Source organism: Oreochromis aureus, linkage group 11 (assembly GCF_013358895.1).
Source record: "Oreochromis aureus strain Israel breed Guangdong linkage group 11, ZZ_aureus, whole genome shotgun sequence".
Lineage (NCBI taxonomy): Eukaryota > Metazoa > Chordata > Actinopteri > Cichliformes > Cichlidae > Oreochromis > Oreochromis aureus.
This window is the reverse complement of record NC_052952.1, coordinates 23,567,258-23,588,427: the sequence shown is the minus strand read 5'-3', so window position 1 is coordinate 23,588,427 and position 21,170 is coordinate 23,567,258. Positions and strand designations below refer to the sequence as shown.

Genomic DNA, 21,170 nt, shown 5'->3' with positions numbered 1-21,170 from the left:
GTGAATTGGACATGACCTTGTCAAAGTCAGATGCGATGAGGACGCAACACGTCTGCGTTTGTGTGTATTAAAAGCGGTGTGCAGATAGGTAACAAAAGGAACAAAATGCTGCACGCATGTAGCACGTGCTGCTGGAGCTGGGAAAATGTGTGAAGGGGGACACGCGGGCAGTACTGCCAACAAAACCGGCTCGACATTTCGCAAACTGGGGGCAGAGAGGACACGCAGAGGGATTAGCGGAAGGAACGGAGGGAGAGAGGTTTCATGGCGCGGCCGTGTCGACAGTGCAAGCCCTAAATGTTTTCAATATCACATAAGGGCACTGCATCATCCACCATTCAATGCCAGATCGATAACGCAAACCACCTTCCACCTCGCAAACTACATTTAGACACATTAAGGTGACTGCTAATGAGCAGGAGAGTGTGTGTGCGCACAAGTATATAGGGGCACGGTGAGGAGGACGCAGTCAAGGGCCTCGGTGCTTAGCTGCACAGAGATCTGCTGAGTGCACTATGGGGATGGTTTCAGAAATAAAAAGGATGTGACAAAGACAGAAGAAAGAGGAGAAGGATGACAGAGGGAGGTTACAGGCCAGGAAACAATAATAAAAAGAGAAAGGTTAGTGGAGGTAGTCCTTTACTGTCTGCAATGAAGGCTCTTTAGTTATTAAATATGTGCTTAATGCTTTGAGAGCGTGAGAGAGAAGAAGAGGGGAGGGAGGTGCGACTAAATTACAAATGAGCTGATAATTCCTGGCCTCCCTGGTTCACTCCCTCACACAGTTTTCTGCAATCCTCCTCCAGCACCTCTGCCAAGACGCTGCGGTGTGGAATTTGAAAATGTCGACAACCTCAACCCCCCACTCGCCGTTCTGCCTCCGCTGCTCATCCTCTGTGATTTTTCTACAGCAGGGTCACAGAGACACCCATCTCCCAAGCCTAGTTAATTAAGAGGATTTCATTTTAAAGAGTTTGGCTGCCTTTCAATGGATCTTCAATTGGAATTACCGCTCATTCTCTACGTCGGCTGAGCTGGAATGGGTTTGACCTGCATCCCCCTAAATTCCATCTGGGGTTTGTCAGGAAAACGAGATAGAAAAATGCAGATTTGGCAGAAGGTATCTTGACTAATGGTGTGGAAATGTGTGTGTGACTGGAAAAAAAAAAAAAAAAATACACTGTATACAAGATAAGCTCCTGGCATGCAACTTCAGCAAATGCTACAGTCTTAAAAGTCTCCATTATGTAGAAGCATGTGGGTGGGTAGGGTACATTATGGAACGGTATCTTGCGTCGAACCTTAATCAGTGCGTGTGCACATGCACGCAGATTTGATGTAGATAGGAGTTAAACCCAACACCTCCGCCAAGAATATCATCGACCCCAGCACGGTTGTGTTTTTAGAAACCCCTTAGCTGCACCATGTATATTAATAACGTTTGGCATTCCTTCCAAAAGGAGGATTTCTGCACATTTTCCTTTGGATCAGATGGGACTGACTTCAGCCGTCTGGCAACCCTCAGAGCCAAACACAAACATGCCGGCTGGGGGCTCCCAGTGTGACCTCCATCCACGCAGCATGTACAAGTCAACGGAGGAGAGCAGGGAGGGATTTCAGACGCAGAGCTGCTGGCTTTGGCTCTCTTGTAATGATAGTGGGTTTCCTGTGACAAGTTGCAGGATAAGCCTCGTTTAAGGCAGTCAATTAAATGAGCATGGAGTTGGAGAAAAAAAAGGAACTCCTCACATCTGATGTCTGTAGAAGATAACAGGGTTGCTGATGAGGATAACACTCTTGCCTTCCTGAAACAAACAGTAATGCACACATGCAGTGTCATCCCGTGATGTGTCGCCTCCGCCCTATTATTGGAATGTCATCTGACTTACAGTGCAGCCTCAGGTTACTTCGCCCATGCATCACCAGCTAAATGTGCACACGTATCTGTGCCTGCCTCTGCGGTATACTATGTGGCCTAAAACGCAACAAGATGCAGTGGCTCGCGCGCATCGACCCCCTCTGCTCCGCTCCATCCATCCAGTCTAATAATATTTGCCAAGTCAACAATAAACCTGATGGATCTTTTGTGTCTGTGGTCACTGGTAATGAAAACTCTACAGAGCAAAGTAATCTCACTAAAACCTGATTTATCAAAATAGCTGTATACCTAAAATCCGGTAAAATGTCAAGGATCAACAATTTAATCAATTTAGCTACCATATTGGTTTTAAAATGAAAAGTGCCTTGTGCTAAAATGTTTTCAATACGTCTGTTAAAAAGCTTCACATTCGTCACAGTTTTATAGTGGGATAAGTGGTGCTTCATTTCTGAGCGACCATTAAATATTGCCACTAAACTGAAATCGCCCCCCCCCCCCCCAAAGTCCTGCACCTGGAAAAAAAAAAAAATAACAAGCAATATTAAAAAGCTGTCTAAATCATTAGGCTCATCTGGTGAAATGCCAAACCTTCAATCATTTCACAATTTTGTTATTCAAAATTAATTGGGCCACATTTGCCAAACACTGCCCACGTATAAAGGGAAATACAATGACTTGGCATCACTCTCATGTCTCCATTAAGCCATAAATTCAAGAACACTTTTATGTCTGAATCAACAAACCTTTAATGGCGATCATAAGCGAGAGGAAGACGTTATTGATGTGTCATTTAAACAGGAACGCTCACCGAGTATGCGTGTGTGCGTGCGTGTGTGTGTTTTTACCAGCACATATCACAGTGGGGACGAGATTTTCTTTCACACGTACAGAAGCACACGTACAGAAGCACACACCTGACCTTTTCAAAATCCTTCTGACATTTACGGTGCTGGTGCAAAGGGGTGAGGACAGCTCATTTACATAATGATAGGACCAAACCTCAACAGCCATTAACACAAAAAATCTAAACCCAGACTGAAAACTCCTCGCTCCACTGAGACTAATGAGATACTAAGGACTTACTTTTTTCTTCCCCTTTATTAGCATTGAGAAAAAAAAAACTCCTCTCATGATCCATCAATTACATTCCTCTTAATAGACAGACTCTAGTGCTCTTCCTCTGTTGTGATGATGAATTGTTCCAGACTTGGCAGGAATACACTGTTTCACACCATGTGGAGGGGAACTGTTAGACCTAACAGTCTGAACTATTGCACACCGAGGACTGCCAAAAGAAAGATCACTACATTCGAGTCAATCAGTATCCACGCTAAGTACGTCTGTGTGTGTGTCTGTGTGTGTGTCTGTGTGTGACTGGGCAGTTAATGATTGTGAACATGCTGCGGTTTTTTCAGTACTTTGATATTCTACTGTATAATCATATTAGCTGGTGTGATTGTAGCTGTAAAAGAGTACAGCTCTGAAATCCTACAGTCATGACAGACTATGGTAAGGTCATGTGGTTTATTGTCCTGTCTGGCTGCATGTTGTTCCTGTCATAAACAGCACAGCCTTGAGTGCGAAGAGAGGTGGGGGGAGGGAGGGAGGCCATCTGAATAACCCAATCACTACCATCACCCACACAAAAGCTCTGGACAGGAAAGAATAAAAGACAGCAGAAAAAAAACAGACGGAGACAAGAACAAGGCCTCTGTATGTAGTGGACAGCAGAGGTGGGGGAGGGAGCGCGTGCTTGGCGGGAGGGAGGGAGGGAGGGGGAGAGATTTCAAATGACGGGTGGGAAAGAGGGGAGCCAGGGCGTCGCCTGTCTTAATCAGTTGCTGCCTGTTGCGTTTTCCAGCCGATCCAGAAACTCAACCACATCAATCCAACGCACAAAAGCAGCAGGCTGCTGAAAAGCCACCTGTTTTTGCTTGAATCTGAGGAGAGTCGTCAAGAACGGCTTTGCATACTTTTCTGAATGCTTCCAGGTATACAAAAGATTAAAAAAACATAACAACAATGGCTTATTTGTGAGCAGAGAAGGACAGAGTCTCTTCCCCCAGCCCTGACCCTGCATGCCCACCGGTTTCTCAGGCGCCCAGCCAGCCACCCCCTGCAAACACGCAGCTTACTCAGCCATAAAGACAATACTCCCACAGCCTCATACTCCCCCCACTTAAAAAAAACCCCCCCAAAAAACGAACTCCCCCTCACATAAGCCCACCGTTCTTCCAATAAAAACATCTCCTTGGTAATGGGCCAAGCCTTTCTGACCCACATCCATGGTTCGTGGTGATCTTGGGGGTTGGTATTATAGTTCAATTTCAGAGCTTAAACTGAAATATTACAGAAGCCAACATAATTAAAAACCTATCCAATTCAATATTGAATTTTTACATTAAAGCTGGACCATGTTAAATTGAAAACTTTGCAGAAAATTAATGAACTTCTTTCACTCTCAGATTGAAGCTGGAGAAGTGGAGGTAAGTGGTTGCTGTCAAACCTCTAGAGGGAAAAGTGAAGGTAAAAATTGCAAAAGGAGACCAGTAAAAAGTTTCAGTTCCCCATAGCATATTAACCAAAAGGAAGTCAGACAGAAGCCCCTTTTATTTAAAAAAAAAAGAAAAAAAGGGGGGGATACTAAAAATGAAAAGAAAAAGCCACATTTGTGCCTGCACAGGGAATGCCTTACTTTCGTCCTCACTCATAAATATGTAAAGCCTTTTGTTTTGTCTTCTCCACTTTTCTCCCTCCACTAAGAGCACTTCATGTTCTGTAAAATGAAATCGGACAAAAAAGGTCCACTGCATGAATAACTCAAAAACTGCAATTAAAAACACCACAACCCGCTCACTATTGAAAATGTATACTGTAGCTGTGCCAGGACTTTAGATCTAGTCCTACATTCTTGCCCCAATTACAGGGGAAAAAAACAACAAAATACCCGGTCTAGTGAGGAAAGGCAGCGAGAATGTTGAACTGGTTTCCTGCATCATATTCATATGCTAATAGGTTAAGTGCATACCAGGAATATTTTCCCTCATTTTTGGGAAGCCATGCGGTCGCGGTACCTGTACGATACCTGAGCTCAAGCAGACAGGAAAACAGCTGAATTATTAACGCGAGCAGGCGTGGCCAGTCACTTTGCTTAAAGTAATAGACGCCAGATTACATTTAAAAAAAATCCAAGTGGTGCGCTGAAAGAAAATCATGCGCAAGTTCCATCTAGATATTAGCCAGAACGGGCTATGCGTTAAGTTGTCCAGTTCTTGCCCCCTCTGTCAGTTTCAGTGTACATTAAGAGCCGTTTCCAGACCAGTTTTCTTCAATGTGTGGATACAGGAATGAAAAGGAGCAGGGAGGGGGCCACTGGGGATGAAATGGGCTTTAAGATGGGAAAAGGAGTACGAAGGACACTGAAACAGCGCCTAGGTTTAAAGAGGGGAAGTCACCAATGAAGCGCAGCAGGCACCTCGCCTCAACACCTTGCTCCACAGAGCCACACCTTATGGAAACTAAACATGGCGTTGAGTCACCGACCGAAACTCGGGTCAAAGACCGATGGGCCTGGTTTACGATCAAAACCTCAGAGAGAAATAGTTAAAATAAAGAGTTCTCTCTCTGACCACCTGACTTCACGTTAGTATAGTCAAAACTCTGAGAAAATCCGACGAGTTAAAGCGAAGAGTTAAAGCGTCGCCTGTACAGAAAGCAAGGAAATCACCTGCTGGATTTTCTTCGCCCGTCACCGCCCTGACAGGTGGTAGTCAGGTTTAAATGGGTCTTCTCCTAAATTATTCAAGCTCGGAGAAGAAAATGGAAAGCAAGACGGTGTCGGCAATGAGCTGGACACCACTGACTTGTTATAAGTGATCTTTTCTTACCGTGCTGTAGAAGTATCGACGAAACCAAGCAGAGCAGTCCTATCATTTTTGTGCATTCAGGCCAGATTCGGGAGTCATGTCTCGCCATGGTTGATTACGGTCCGCTAAAACCCCAGGCACGAAGGCTCGCCGAAATAAATAGGGCTTTGAGAAAAAAAAAAAAAAACTTCAAATAAAGGTCAACTTCGGAGTAAAATCTCACTCAATCAAAGAATAAAAACTTGTTTGGTTACAGGACAGGACAGGAGCCCGGCAGAGATTCTTGTTTGAAGTGCCCCTCGGTCGTCTTTAAAAAAAAAATGTGCTAAAAATGAATGGAAATCCTCGTGAATTCGCTCTGGCAGCGCACAGGTGAATAGTTCCCCTCCGCCGGTGTTCAGGATGTGAAGAAGTGCTGCTTTCTTTCTCTTTCTCTCTTTCTCTCTCTCTCTCTCTGCTCCAACAACTATTTCCTGCGTGTGAGCGCGCGGCTGTCGAACTGTGTGTGTGACTGAGGTGATGTCATCAGGCGTCACAGTCCTTATCCCCCCCACCCCTTCCCGAAAAAAAACAATTAAGATTAGCGATGGCAGGCGGGGGGGCTCAGAGAACAACTTGTTGAAATTGCTGAAAGAATTTTTCCCTGGAATACAACCTGCACCTAGATACCATCCAAACTACGCAGCGGGTTTTAAGTCAAGGCGAATTTATTTGTACAGCCCAATATCACAGATTTGCCTCATGGAGCTTTCCAATCTGTTCACCACACAGCACCCGCTGTTCACAGACCCCCGATGATGAACTGTACCAAAGAAGAAAATGGGAGGAAAGACACCAGAGGAGTGATCTCTCTTCTTTGACGGGCAGATGCGCAGTAGAGCTGGTGCGTAAAGAACAGAGTCACACAATTTATGTGCTTCACTTTGAGGGGGAGATTTATTCCTTCAAAAGCATCAGAATGATACCGTTTTCACGACCCACTTCCAATTTTAGGGCACTGCCAATAAAATAATCTCACCAGCAATTTCTGTAGGTAGGCTACTAATTGTTGCCAACAGAAAAGTGACTTACAACCTAAAAAACCCCCAGAAAACAAAAAAACAACAACATAAAGTTGGCTTACACAATTCCTCCGAGTCATGATGAAATAAAGCAGATGATGCTTACGCCCTCTGCTGTCTGCTTCTGCGCACAGGCGTGACATTAGCTCATATAAACCCCAGAACAGCAGATGCCAAAATCAATAAGCATTCATTAATGAACGACAAAATACAAAACCAGTGGCAGCCACAAAAATCAAATCACAAGGAAACAGCTTCTCATGTATCTATTTGCAGACTCCAGCACACTCATTGTTGATGAGATTTTTTTTTCTTCTACAGAATAACTTCCAATTCATTTTGCCCTATTTTCCTCTGAAGCAGGGTGCACACTAGCATAGCAATGGCATTATCTGGTTTAGGTCTAATCCCTATACCCAAGTGTTTTACAGCCAATGTAATTACATCTCCATAAGTCCCACAGTTTAAACCGTGTCGCCTTCTCCCTGCCATTCTCTTCCTTTTCTCAGTTCCCCTCAAGCTTTTTATTTCCAGACTATTTCTGAGATGCAAATTCTGAAGACGCTGATAATGATCAGAGGTCAAGCAATGGTGTGCACACCCGAAAAAGAAAACAAAAAAACAGCTGTAAAACATATTTTTCTTTTAGACTTCTTTTCCTAGAAAGGAATTCATTCCGCCTCCTGGCTGTGTAGCACAGTGTTAGAAGACCAACACAGTCATGGGAAGTGAGCGAGGACCACCCATACCTGCACTGCTGCTGCTAAATCTTATGCATTCATGGGAGAATAGGAGCTTTAAAGAAAGTCGCCACCAAATGGAGGGTTTCATTCCTTTTCCTTCCCATACTCATCCATTTTTCATACCCGTACCAAATCGACCTTCACACCTTCCACTTACCAGCCACTACCCACTTTCTTTACACAGTACCTCAACTCCTTTTTTCTCACCATCTCATACCCTTACACCTTCCCTTCATTTACACTTCACTTTTCCCCCCTTCCTCATTTCTCCTTCCTCCTTCCCTTCCTCTCTCCCTCTTCCCATGTCATTCAGTTTTCTTTGTCCACTCGTCCTTCGCTCCTTGCTGCTATTCATCCCGTCCTCCATCCTCATGCTCTCCAGGGGTCTGTGGCAGTGATAATGAAGCGCATAGTTAACAGATATTAGCTCATTGGCAGTGGCTTCATTAGACAGAGCCAAGGCTTATGGTGATTATTTACCCATAGAGGAGGGGCCACAGGATCAGCACCACGTTCTTTGTCAGCAGCCACAGGCTTCTTTGAAGTCACACTGTCTCTGTTCCCCTGCAACACTCTCTCACACTTCTTCTCTCCCCGGGTTTTTTTATTCTGTCTGAGCACCTCTCCTTCCACATTTCTCCCCCTCGTGCTGCTCTTAATTTTTTTTCTCTCTTTCCCTGTCATTAGACACCCACAATACATATCTACTTTCTCTCCCTCTCTCTCTCTTTCTCTATCTCTCTTCACCGCCCCCATTCACCCAATGGTAATTATGGAAAAATCTGTAATAGTGCTCAGAGGAGCTGATAATACCTTTAGCTTAATTAAAGACATTTATGGGATGTAAAGACATGTAGCCTAGGGGTTGCAGTGCACCCACACCAACCCAAGCTCTTTATTTCTCGCTTTTTCATCTCCCTCAATCCCTCACTTTCTGTTATTCTTATCGTTTTCTCGGTTTCACACACACATTGTGATACGCACATGAGTACATGCTCGTTCCTTTTGTCAAACTCGGCGTTGGGGTCAGAAGTTCTGTTACTAATTGCCCTGAAGTTCAGCTCGGAAGTGTTGTAAAACATCGTACACCAACATTATGGTAATGCCCGTGTATGTAGTTTATCAGCTCCATGCACACATACATGACTGGAATAATAACAGTCTTTTCCTGCTGATTATGTCCATGCTGGTTGCTCCATATCCTGTTCGGCTCAAAGATGTGCAGCAAAGTTGTTAAGATGCCACTCAGGCAAACCAATAATATTGGAGGATGCAGAAAAATACTTCTTGCTGTTCTGAAGAAGAGTAAGAAAGGTCACAGTGTCAGAGACAGAGACAACTGGTGCAGTGAGAGTGGTTTTTCTTTTCTTTAAATCTGTGATGGAGGCTGGTTTTCTCACCTTTATTCTTGCTTCCTTCTCTGTGGTATATTCTTGTCGCGTCAGCATCACAGGTACGAACCGATTTCTGTGATTTTTGGAAGCACATTTTTTAACTGTACTTGAAACTATTCATGCTGAAAACACTGCCTTCATTTCCCAGCAATTACAGCTTTTGTAGTGCAAACTTTAATGAATTCACATCTCTGAATGTAAATTATGATGATGAGTCACACCTAGCGAGGCTTGTTTTGTTGTCCCAGAGGGTCATTTAAAAAAAAAACAACTTTACCTACTGTATCTTTTACCAAGTTAAGAAGAAGGAAAAAAGCTTTCTTCTCTCCTTTTGCTGTTTTTTGTCGTTTTTGCCACCTGGTCCTGTTTACCTCGCTGTTTAATCCTATATGCCCACAGTTATCATAAGATGGAAAAATCCACAGTATTTTTTTTTCTGAAATGCATTTTAAATTCATTTGAAGCCAATGTGATGCTTTAGTAGTCTGTTTTACATAAATCGAGTTGTTATCTCCCGTAGTCTTTTTAGTGCAAAGTTCTTTTTGTTACTATCCATCCACAGCAGCTCTACAAGGAAATACTGTACCGTCTGGGGAAACAAAGAGAGGAATTCTGTGCTAAAAAGACTTTGAAAGATAACCATTATGTATGACTGACTCTAACAGCAGAAGCCTCATAATAGCCTCAGCTAAACTCATCTAAATCATTTTTACTCATAAATAGGGATGAGGATTTACTGTAATAGTTGCTTTTACTCTACATATGGCCATGTGTAGAGTCATTTCTTGAGTTGAAAAACATAATCCTGTCCTTTGCGCACAAGATTAAAAAAACTCGAGCAGTAAAGCAAGACTATATTTTCAATGCATTTCAGCTTCAGGAATGAATCTTTTATAATGGCAAACATGTCTATTCCCCTTCAGATTGGAACGATGTTGTGGTGGTCAGAGAAGGAATGCTTACCACATTGATCTGCAATGACACAAGTGTGAAAGGGGCTGTGACCATTAACTGGAAGGTGAAGCTATTTTGTACAAATGAGTGGAAACTGATCATGTTAGCCAGTGCAAATGAGAGGATCTCTGGAAGTGCCTTGAAGCCATCCATGCAACTGACTGACTCTAACTTTAAAGACAGTGGGGTTTTCTCACTGTCTTTAAAGCCCGAAGCAGCAGACATTGGTTTCTACTCATGCTTGATACGACAACAAGAGAAGATACTCAAAGAGGAGATTATCCTTTTAGCCATCCTTACAGGTATGAATAACAAGACATTATAGTGCATTTGAAAGATACTCCTACTAACATGTCATCAAAGACTTTCAGATTTATAAAGTATGCATATGTGTTTATACAGATCTATAAATGATTAAAGTTCCCCTCCAGGTAATTTGTGAGATCTAAACACACTCATCGTTAAATAATAATTTTTGTAATGCGGTTTTCAAGAATTCTCAGCGTGGCTGCATGGCAGTGCAATGGTTGGCACAGCAAGAAAGCTGTAGGTTCAAACCTCCTGCTTGATTACATGAAGTTTGGATGGGGTTTCCTCAGGTACTCCATCTTTTTGGTGCTTCTAAATCAGCTGTAGGTGTGGATGTGAGGGTTCTTCTCATGTTTACCTTCCCTCCCTCTAAATTCAGTTCAGTTCTGTTTATATAGCACCATTTCTCCAAGTCACCGCAAAGAAATTTGCATTGTAAGTAAAGACCCTACAATAACACAATCAGACGACCCTCATGAGCAAGCAGTTGGTGACAGTGGGAAGGAAAAATGTGGTCTGTCTTTATAGTCCCTGTCAGACCATGACGAGGGCTCAAGCCCACCACACCTAGCAGATAAGCAGTTAAGAAAACAGATAGATGAATTTCCAAGTGTTACTACAGGACACAAGCTGCCACTGAAAAAGTCTGTTCTCAGTGTTTGTGGAGTCCAGGCTTCAATTTTCCATATCACCGTTGTGTGTTTTACCTATTGGACCAATGACTTCCAAAGTAGTTGTGATGTCTGTCCCAGATCAGTCCTCTGGGTACTCATCTTTAAGATCACATTTTAGGTACACTCAGAGAAACTTTCCACTTGAAGAGTTTTCATGTGTCTCTGAACATCCATCATTCTGTAGAGTCCCACATCCAGGAGAAGAAACACCAACTAAATCTTTTAGTGGAGGGAGACTTTAACTTAGTTGTTTTTGATTTTTCTGCGCTTCGGCTCCTCCATGCTGTTCTTTCCTTTTCTTTTAAATATCTCTATGTCTTTTTTTTTATACACAGTTCGTCTTCATAACGCTGCATAACTAAAAGAATTTGATTTGCTTGATTTATAAATTACAGCAAACATGTAGGAAATGATCTTTTCTGCAACCGCACTTTTATTTCTTAACATCTGGCACATCTTCTTAAGTCAAGTAGTGCACCTATATATGCAACTCGGTTTTCACTGTTTTATTTGAACCTTTAATCCACTGCATTCCAGAGGGAAACACTGGACTTTAAAACCCACTAAATTTATGTTGATAGTTACTCAGCAGATAAATAATTTACTTACAATCGAAATGAGCCTCACATCATCCAGATACAGCAATAAAAGGCTGTTTTTGCCCGCCACAATGAATGTTTGTTTAAATGCCTGGAGAATTAATGGCATTTGCACAAATTAACTCTTTCCTTTCTGATCTCTAGTCAGCGTCTTCCCCGATGTACCCATTCCTCAGTACAGCACCCTGCGGCTGATTGCCAACATCACTCCTGACTTTGCCTTCACAAAGGTCACCTGGGCAGGACCTGGTGATATTACACTGAAGAGCGAAAAAAAGTTAAAGACCAACACTGTGGCCAAACTACCGCAAGTTTTGAACAACGACGATGGTGCTTATGTCTGTATGGTTTACCCCCGGGGTAACAGCAGCAGCCGTCTCTTTCCTTTCAATGTGGATGTAACAGTTGCTGGTAAGGCTGACTGGAAGAAGAGAAGCCGTGCAGAAGCACTACGAGCTAGAATGCATTTGTTGTTGCTTTTATTGATGGTGCAAGTGGGCATCAATGCCAGAAACTCCAGCAACAGCATTATTTATTTAGAAGTCTTGTAGCTACAGTTCTTCAAAGTATTTACTTTTATAGACCAGTTTCAAGACTCAAAAGCAGAGTGTAGATCTGCACTAAAATCCAGCTAGTCCTCCTGTGAATATTATAGTTGCTACGTTTATGTATTATTCATTATTTGCTTTTTGCCCCCCACCCAACCCCGTCCCCACAGCTGACAAAGTGGCCTCATTCACCAATATAACACATGGTAAGTAACTCTGTAACACCAGCAGTCTGAAAGTCCTGTGTCAGCAGCTTGGTAATCAGGCAGAGCAGAATGCAAGAGCAGAGCTGAAGAAGTGACTCTCAGCATATAAGAATGTAATCCCTATTGTTGAAGGAATTTTTTTCCCTACTCTATCTCCATTTTCCCACTTTCTTGCTATTCTGTTTATAGTTTCTCTACCCCACTCTTCATGCATCCACTTTTTAAGTCTGAATTCCCCATCCATGTGTCTTCTTGGACAGTAATGTCTCCATATCTGTCCTCCTCCACCCTTTCCTGCAGGTCCTCTGATCTCCACTGCCATTCAGGCTCACACATCCTTCCTCTTAACCTGTCCTGGTGTCGTGGGGGACTACGTGCAGGTGCACTGGGTTCCTCCAGACACCAGAAATCAATCTAATATGAAGAAGGTGTTCAATTATGACCGTTGGAGGGGTACTCTAATGACTAATCAAAACGAGAAACTACAGATGGCTGGTCTACCCTACAACCCAGAGGCTGGGAGCTTTTCCTTTCTGCTTACCCCTGACTTGAAAGATGGTGGCCTCTATGTCTGTGAAGTCTTGCTCAATGACAACATTTTCAGCCAGAGGACGTCGCTCAGCGTGCTGAAAGGTACAGATCGGGGTCAGAGGGAGGAGGCAGTAGAAAGAGGTGGACTGGAAGGAATGAAACAATAGGAGCAGCTCCAGTGGGTCACTGCAGATTAGGACTGTTGGTTTTAGTGTAACGTGTGTTAGAATGACATAAAGGATGCTGTTATGCAAGCATCTGTGATAAAAGAGATACATGAAAAGACAAATTGTCTTTATTCTCCTTGACACAGATTCTAGAGAGATTTTAGTCTTTTAAATTTGCTGGAAGAATTTAAGCGCTGCCTTCAAAATATATTACTACCACAAGCTTGATAAACAGTTGATGTATGTATGTATGTATGTATGTATGTATGTATGTATGTATATATACGTATGTATGCATGGGTGGATGGATGGATTTTATTTGGTCTTTTAATCATAAAGTATGCCATATGTTTTTGTGTTGAGCTGAAATCCTGCAAAGGCCATAACATATGACTCACTCATCATTTTCATACTCATCAATTCATTCAGTGACCTTTCATGTAATCGCTGGTGGCATCTCCATTTGTTATATTTCTCCACCTACTTATTCTGTTTATATTATTATATTTTATCATTTTTCTGTAGTCTTTTAAAGCAGTACTTTGACATTAAATGAAACATGCTTATTCACTTTTGTGCTCGGGGTGACATTATAGATCAAAATAACTTGATTTGTTTAGCTTAGTATCTAACTGATGATTAACACAAATCTTTTTTCGGCTTGAAAATTTCACATTTACCAGGATATTGTTACAGAAAAATTCAAAATATAGCAATACACAAAAAGTAGCTACAGTGATTTTCCAGACAATCAACCTCCTTCTTTTTCACGCCACAATTTTAGCTGCCATTTTTTTAGTTAATGCCATTGTTTTTATCTTTGTCGTAGTTCTAAGTTACCCTGGATGTGGGAGGAAAACCTTTTAGGGTCAAAAGAAGTTGGTCCTCTGTTTTTGAGAACTGTCTAGTTTGCATTAGACTGTGAGGTTAAGCCCATTGTAACAACGTAGATCAGTCTAAAATATATTAATAAAATCAGCCTCATTGCAGCATCTTTGCTTGCTGCACAATAAGTCCGAGTATGTTTAAGGCTGTTTGGCAAACCTTAGATATTATTTCACTGGAAAAAACAAACAAACTTTGTTTAAAGTCTTTATACTAAACTAATATAAATGCCTCTTTTGTTCCTCTGCTAATACATTTCACAATGACACTGGACAATGGTGTTGAACTTACCATGTAACAAAAACCATATAAATTGTGAAACTAAACTATGTGCAGCTCAGTTGCAAAGTCAGTGCAGGCTCAAAGAGTGCTGTAGTGAAAAGAGACTTCCTTCCAGGAGGCCCGTGTCAAGGTGTCATTCCTCCTGCTGAATTGTCCTTGAGCAAGACACCAACTTTTTCTGTAACCCAGTTCAGTGTTCCTACAGACAATGCACTCTGACTGCAGAATAAAGGAAGAGAAAATCTCCTGCAGCCACTGATAAATGACATTATTAAAGGAATACATTGACTTTACACACATGAAAAAGAACATTTGCTCAATTCATAAATTTAAAGGAGGAAAAAAAAATCAAGCAGAGTGCTTGTTGATTTTTATGAGTGTGCCTTGGGGAGTTTTCACCCTTTGCAGAAGCACACATTCTGCACCCACATTCAGAAAAGCTAATATGCACGCATACACATACCATGCCCTGTCATGGTGGCCTTGGAGGGTTTTACTAATCACAGTCCCCTTGGCATCCATCACAGTTGTCCAGACATGACCGGCCGATCAGTCACTGTCACTGTCACCCTGCTTTACACATCTGCATCCCATACACACGCACATCCAACCATGCACCACCCATGCACTAATCATGTGATGCATATATTTTTACCCCACCTCATTATAAGTATCATTATGCATGATTATACCTGCTGCCCTCCCACCAAGGCTGTAGGTGGCCCACACTGATCACGCTAATCAAGAGTGAAATGTGTGTGTTTTTTATGTGTGTGTGGATGGGGTCTGTGGAGCTTGATTACACCCAGATGGATTCTCATTCCACTTTGATGAGACACTAAACATCAGTCACAGTCAAGCGATGCATTAGCAGCAAATCAAGTTAATGAATATATATTATTTTGACCCTTCTCTGAATTGTTCTTTGTTTTTCATATCACTTTCCCTTTACCTCATTACTCTCTATCTGTCCTTGCCCTTTTCTATATTCACACACTACCCTTTAACACACCTTGTCTCCCCCCCGCGACTGCCTTTTCTCTAACTCATCATTCCTATTGACTTCCCTTTATTTCTCTGGTCTCGTTCTCTTCCCGTGCTGCCCTCCACTCATGCGCTTATCACTCTGCATCACCTCCACAGTTAAAATCAAGAAATATCCCTCAAAGATGGAGTTGATCTGCCTCTACTCGGGGCGGTCCCAGGTCCGAAGAGTCGAGTGGAAGCATCACAACGAGAGTCGAAAGCTAAAGATGTCAAGCAGCAGCCTTGGCAGCATCACCACCAGCCTGCCCTTGCCCATCACCTCTGACATAGCAGGAAACTACACCTGTGTCCTCCACCTGAAAAATGGGCAGGCCATTCAGGCAACACAAGCTATCACAGTGTCTCCAAAGGTTGTGAAGAATTTGTCCAAAGGTTGGTGTGTTTTCTGATTTTCTTTAGGATCGCTATTATATAACATACACAACAGTCCTGGCAGACTTCCTGTCTGCTTGGGGATAATTAACCATGAATGTGGATGCTTCCCGGATATCTGCTCCACGAAGCGTTCTATGGCGTATTTAAGCCAACCCCAGGTCAGCTCGTCTGCCAGAGAGCCTCGGGTTTACAGAGACGAAAGCTCATGACAGATACCATATGTTATGCTTTCTTAATGTAGCTAAAGAGGTCACAGGTCAAAGCTTCTGTACAACAAGTCTTTGTGATAATATCCAGCTGAATAACTTAATGCATTGGATAATATTCTACTCTGCATTTTGTTCTATAAAATATAAAGCCATATAGGCTATTTTTTTCTCATCAAACTCACCCAGCTAAAATCTGAGTATAAGAAGACAAGACCTTAGGACATCTCCTCCCACAAAAACTAAATAATTCAAGCTTATTGTATTGGTGGCTGTGGAGGAGCACAGGAGGATGTGACAGTTGAATGAATCCCTTAGCAGAGATGAGTTCACTCCCCATAACCCAATACATCACTTGGGTTGAAGGCCCCCAGAGCTCATCGTGATGCATGCTGATGGTAAAGCTATAAGAATAATGCACAGGAAAGAACGAGAGTTGGAGGGTGAACGGCGAGTAGGAGAAGAGATGAAGCAGCAAGATTTTGTCTGATTGGAGTGGTCAGGTTGTGATACATATACAGCTGCAAGACAAAGTTTTTGGACTTTTTGGATATTCTGATGATAAGCTAAGTAATACTTATAGACAAACACAATCTGACTCAATATGTAGCTAGAAGTTGCACTTTTTATGCACAGATTGAGCACACTGAGTAAATATTTAAAGTCTAGGCTGAGAAAAGTTAGGGAGCTTCTGTGCTCAGGTTAGACTGGAAGTGTGGGCTGGAGATGTGCCTCTTCTTACTAAATAAATGCACACAAAGTCAGGTTACTGGCAAAGTCTGCTCTTCTCAAGAGAGACTGGTTTGAAGCAACTCTCACATGATGATATCATCAAGGAAGTGCATAATGCTAGAAAGGGCTCCAAAAGCATTTCTCTCAAGACATGGGTGTTCATCAGTTTACAAGAAAAACTGTCTGCAAGCGAAGGAAAATCAGGACTGTAGCTGCTCTCCCTCAGAGTGGGCGTCCTGCAAACATCACACCAATTCTGAGTTCTGACCTCGACCCAGCTGAGATGTTGTGGTTTGACCTGAAGGGGGCTGTTCAATCAAGATGTCCCTAAAATACTGATGAAGTAAAACAAGAGCATCTCAAAGATGTGCAAGTCTCAGAAGCAGCCACAGGAAAAAATCCGCTGGAGATTGTTGTTGTTAAAGGGGGTTCAGCAAGTTAATAAATTCAAGAGTGTAACAACTTTCAGCCTGCACTCTGGCTGGTAACTCTGTGTTTGTTATTATTTTTAATCAGATTTGTCTATAATTGTGACTTAGATAAAGATAAGACCACATTTTATGAGTAATCGCCTCATAAATTCTGGTAATTCAAACTATTTCTTGCAGCTGTATATAGAATAAATATGACAAGCGCTGCATTTTTCCAGCATGTCACAGGGAATTTAGACTGAGCAGAGTGAAAATTCAAATAATGTGAGTGTTGGATGACCTACATTTTTTTTTTCTGTTGAAAAGTGGCAGACTGCACAAACACAGCAATAGTGCAAGATAGCACAAAAAATCAAATCATGGTTAATAATGGATAATGTGACAATAAGTAGTGACAGTTTAAGGTTTCTGAACTGTTTTTTTTTCTGGAAGACATCTCGGGTAGCATCATTTTTGTGCTTTGAGCGGGAAGTAAGTGAAGCAAGTTTTTAGTGCACCAAACAACCCATATTTATATTTATAATTTTAGGATATTAACTGAAATGTAAGCCAAGCAGAGTGCAAGGTGTAGGAGGTAAAATAACAATGCACTGTCAAAATTCTTTCACCGGTGACACAGTTCAAAGAATGCAGAATTGAACCAATTATTGTGCTGAGGAGCACACAACATACTTCAAATGTCAGGGATTTTCTGCAGTCATTTTCTATCTTCAGTTTGTCCATCGTTTGCAAAGCATTCAAGCAGTTCTTCAGTCAGCCTCCTATCAGGCACTCCTCCCTACAATTGCAATAATATAAATCACTCCCTACCTTATTTGAGATTAAATAGATGAGGTAAAGAAGAAGTGGCAATGGGGGAAAGAAATAGTATAGATATAGAGGAAGGTGAAAAAAAGAAAGAAAGAAAGAAAGAAAGAAAGAAAGAAAGAAAGAAAGAAAGAAAGAAAGAAAAGAGGACAAGTGGTCATGAGAAACTGGGGGCATTTACGCCTCACTTCACTGTGCTCAATTACCATAATTCATGCGTTAAAGCTGGCATGGAGAACAGAGCAGGTCAGTCTTGGGGTCAGCTCTCACTACAATATTCCATTAGCAACCTCTACACTCACTCACCAATCAATTACACCTCACACAGCACATAATGATTGATTATTTTGAAGCTGGCTAAAAGCTGAGACACGGGGGCTAAGGTGAAGCCCAAGGGCCAATCCCCTTTCAAACTAAATTTGCGAAAAGTTGGTGAAAGTGAACTTTACTTTTCACCTGTTTTCTGTCCTTTGGAGAACCTTAAATGAAGGAGTTAATCATAAATTCTGCTAATTATGTAATTACATAATCAGTCTTTGCAGCGATTGAGAGTGAATGAGGCTTCTCTTGTGTAACCCAAAGACGTTTGTTAGATCTTACTGTTTTGTGCTCTGTCTACAGTTGAGTAGACAGACAACGGTGCGCTTGTTCAGGTGCACTAATTTACGCAATCTCTGTGGAAACAGGCGCCACCCTGCTGCTTCCCATGTTTCTCGGTGGCTGTGTTTTGCAAGACTGATGTCACCGTCATTATGCAAACAATCCTGACAAGTTTGATCGCACGCATGTGCTCTTCCCACAAAATTTGACTTGTACAACAGTGAGCTAATGTTGTGCTTATGTAATGTTTGTGATAATCATGCCTACGCTTTTAAACCACCTGTTTTTCAATACTGCATCGGCCGGGATTGGCTGAAAGACTGCAATCCCCCATTGTTTGTCAGTTTGCCTAGAAGCATTTTGTCGCAGGGATCAGATGTCAAGGGAGTGCAAAGAAAAGCATCTCCAGACTTTACCTACATCATATTTAGAAAATGAGAAATGGAATAATTAGGATTTTGTTTTTGCATACGCAGCTTTGTGTGGAAGTGGCATTTTGCTGAGTTTTTGTTGTTTGTTGTAATGATCAGAGAGTATCTGGTCTCCTTGATACTGCTGCTTTCCGTCTTCTCATCCACGCTTCAAATTGACAGCCTTTACTGTCCAGACGGAGGGTCTGTCAGATCGATGTCTTCGAAGCTGCTCTACAGACTATTCATTCTGTCTGTCGGAGTCTTGATTTCCTCGCCTTATTTCACTGCACCCTTTGTCTATGACTGACAGCAGTATGATGCAAATGCATGTAACATGTTCAGGAAATTGGAAGTGCAAAATGTCCTAAAATATAGCTCCAAGTGTTAAGAAAAAAAGGTTTCCCCCCCTGCTCGACTAGAACAAACTGGAGAGCAAACAGCAATAAGTTCCTGGACAGCCTTAATGTCATTCAACCGCACACCATCACCGCTCTCTGAGTTTTATATTAGCACCGTTCTTGGAAAAAATCATGCTTCTCTCTCTCTTTTCTCTTTCTCTCACTTTTTCCTTTTGTAGAGAGTGTCGATGACACCACCTCCTCCCTGCACCCTTCTCTCGCTGCTTTATTACTCCTGGTGCCCCTGGTTGCCGCAGCTGTCGGTGTGTTGCTATGGAGACAGAGACACATTTCTGATCGCGGTGAGTCTTCCGGCGTTTTCTTTTTTGACAGCTTTCCGTGTTCCGTCCATCTTCGGCCCCTGTTGGCTTCCACTGAGTGATCTGGGCCGTGACATCCTCTGGGGTTGTTGTAATGAATCTGCCCCCCACCCCACTCCTCCATCCCTGTGCAGCCGAGTGTGTTTTTTTTGTGTGTGTGTACACTAGTAACTGTCTTTTTGTACTCAGGTATCGAGCAATCTCTGTCTGTCCGCTCGGGTGAAGCAGAGAACATCTATGAGAATCCTGAAGATATTAGACAGGTGATGAATTCAACTAAATACCTCCTGATGATTTTTGCCCTCATCTTCCTCTCTTCTCCATCGCCCCTCTGGTATTTGCTTCCCTCCCCCTCCCCTCCCCCTTTACCGTCTTCTCTCTATAGTGCACTTTTATGTTTTTCTTCCCTCGTCTGCTTCTGTTTTCCTCCGACTTCAAGTGTCCCTCCCTCTCTGTCACTTGATGTTCATTAAACCAGTTTTTTCCCCTCCCAACAGGCCCCTCCCCAGGGTCCAGTCTACATGGTGAGTTATTATGCGCTCACACACATGCAGGCACTGTGCTTGCATGTGTCTGTGCAAGTAACTGTGACACACACATTCACTAGTGCATACAAAGTCTCATTCTCTCTATTGCACCCTCCCTAAGCTGTCAGCAGATACGTCTTCCTTCTCACTTCCAGTCTTCTCCTCTAATCTATCAGCCTTCTCTCAGATAAACCCATTGCCTATCAACTGTCACCCTTACATTAGTGGTATTAACAAATCAATCTCATTACACACCAGAGGGACATAAATCTGGCCTGAGTACATCTCTTTATCCTTCTCCTCTCTGTCCCACTCCTTCTCACACTCTCTCTCTCTCTCTCTCTCTCTCTCTCTCTCTCTCTTTTTCCCGTTTCCCCTTTCTTCTTTATGTCAGGATTTGAAGCCAAGAGGAGAGGATGATGTCTATAAGGAACTGGAGCGGTAAGCAAACACAGTTGCATCACCTGTGTGTGCTTTTGTATGTTGTGTGTTTGCACTGTCACTCATGTGCCCCTCACATTCTTCTCACACTCACCAATCACCCCAGCCTGAAAATCACTCTGACACTGTGGCATAATATCACGCCACGCGCTGACAGGCAGCACTCCTTCACCCATGTGCTGTTGTTGCGTGGGCTGTCTGTGTTTGTGTTTAAGGAAGAATAAAAGAGACTGGGGCACTGGAGATTTTTGTGTGTGTGTGTGTGTTTGTGAGTGTGTCTTTGCATTCTGTTTTCAGATACGAACAGTGTCAAAGCTGATCACCTACCCACATCTCCCCCGTATCCAGCTGTCACATCCGCTCAGCTCCCAGCTGCTGCAGAAGGCCTTTTTAAACACAAGTAACGGCTAAATGTCAGAGTTTGGATTTAAAGAAAAACTTCAGAGCTTTAGGGACATGCTACACAATTGTTTAAATGTTTTACTGTATTCTAAGCTATTGTCGAGTAGTAAAGTTAAAACATTCTTTACTTGAAATGCTTCAAAACCTGTCACGCATGTATAGCAGTTGATACAGTATCCTACTACTGTATGTCAAATTATCTTTTCATGAATTTCCTTGCTGTCAGTCATATTTGCTGTTATCCAATTTTATAATCTTCTGCAAATAATATGTGTACCAATAATTTTATTTTAAGTAATATGTATACTAAACTTTTAAATAAAGACTTTGGCTGTAATTCTTGCCTTTATTTCTAAACAAGAAATTCTTGAGA

At 42.3% G+C, this 21,170-nt stretch overlaps 2 protein-coding genes across 5 annotated transcripts in view; one reads left to right on the top strand and one right to left on the bottom strand.

Annotated features, from left to right (window-relative positions):
- LOC116323773 (nectin-2-like) overlaps nt 1-6,238 on the bottom strand; it is an 84,736-nt gene extending 78,498 nt beyond the window's left edge. Inside the window, exons 1-2 of one of the 3 annotated variants that reach the window (XM_031744211.2) lie at nt 6,000-6,238; nt 5,767-5,910 (exon numbers count right to left, since the gene is read on the bottom strand). In XM_031744211.2, coding sequence (XP_031600071.1) covers nt 5,767-5,854 — 88 coding nt within the window. In that variant the 5' untranslated portion in view covers nt 5,855-5,910; nt 6,000-6,238. Of the gene's footprint in view, nt 1-5,766 lie in introns of all 3 variants that reach the window. The other 2 variants (XM_031744214.2, XM_031744212.2) reach the window with 2 other exon arrangements.
- Nucleotides 6,239-6,428: 190 nt separating this feature from the next.
- On the top strand, nt 6,429-21,123 carry g6fl (g6f-like). 2 transcript variants are annotated; one of them, XM_039619020.1, is made up of 11 exons: nt 6,429-6,628; nt 9,867-10,199; nt 11,624-11,890; nt 12,198-12,233; nt 12,534-12,866; nt 15,242-15,517; nt 19,287-19,409; nt 19,617-19,690; nt 19,925-19,951; nt 20,349-20,395; nt 20,693-21,123. In XM_039619020.1, the coding sequence occupies exons 1-11, from the start codon at nt 6,613-6,615 to the stop codon at nt 20,712-20,714; spliced, it is 1,554 nt and encodes a 517-aa protein (XP_039474954.1). In that variant the 5' UTR covers nt 6,429-6,612; the 3' UTR covers nt 20,715-21,123. The 2 variants fall into 2 exon arrangements, with proteins under 2 accessions (XP_039474954.1, XP_031600208.1); XM_031744348.2 differs by lacking the exon at nt 6,429-6,628 and adding an exon at nt 8,798-9,002.
- The last annotated feature ends 47 nt before the right edge of the window (nt 21,124-21,170 follow it).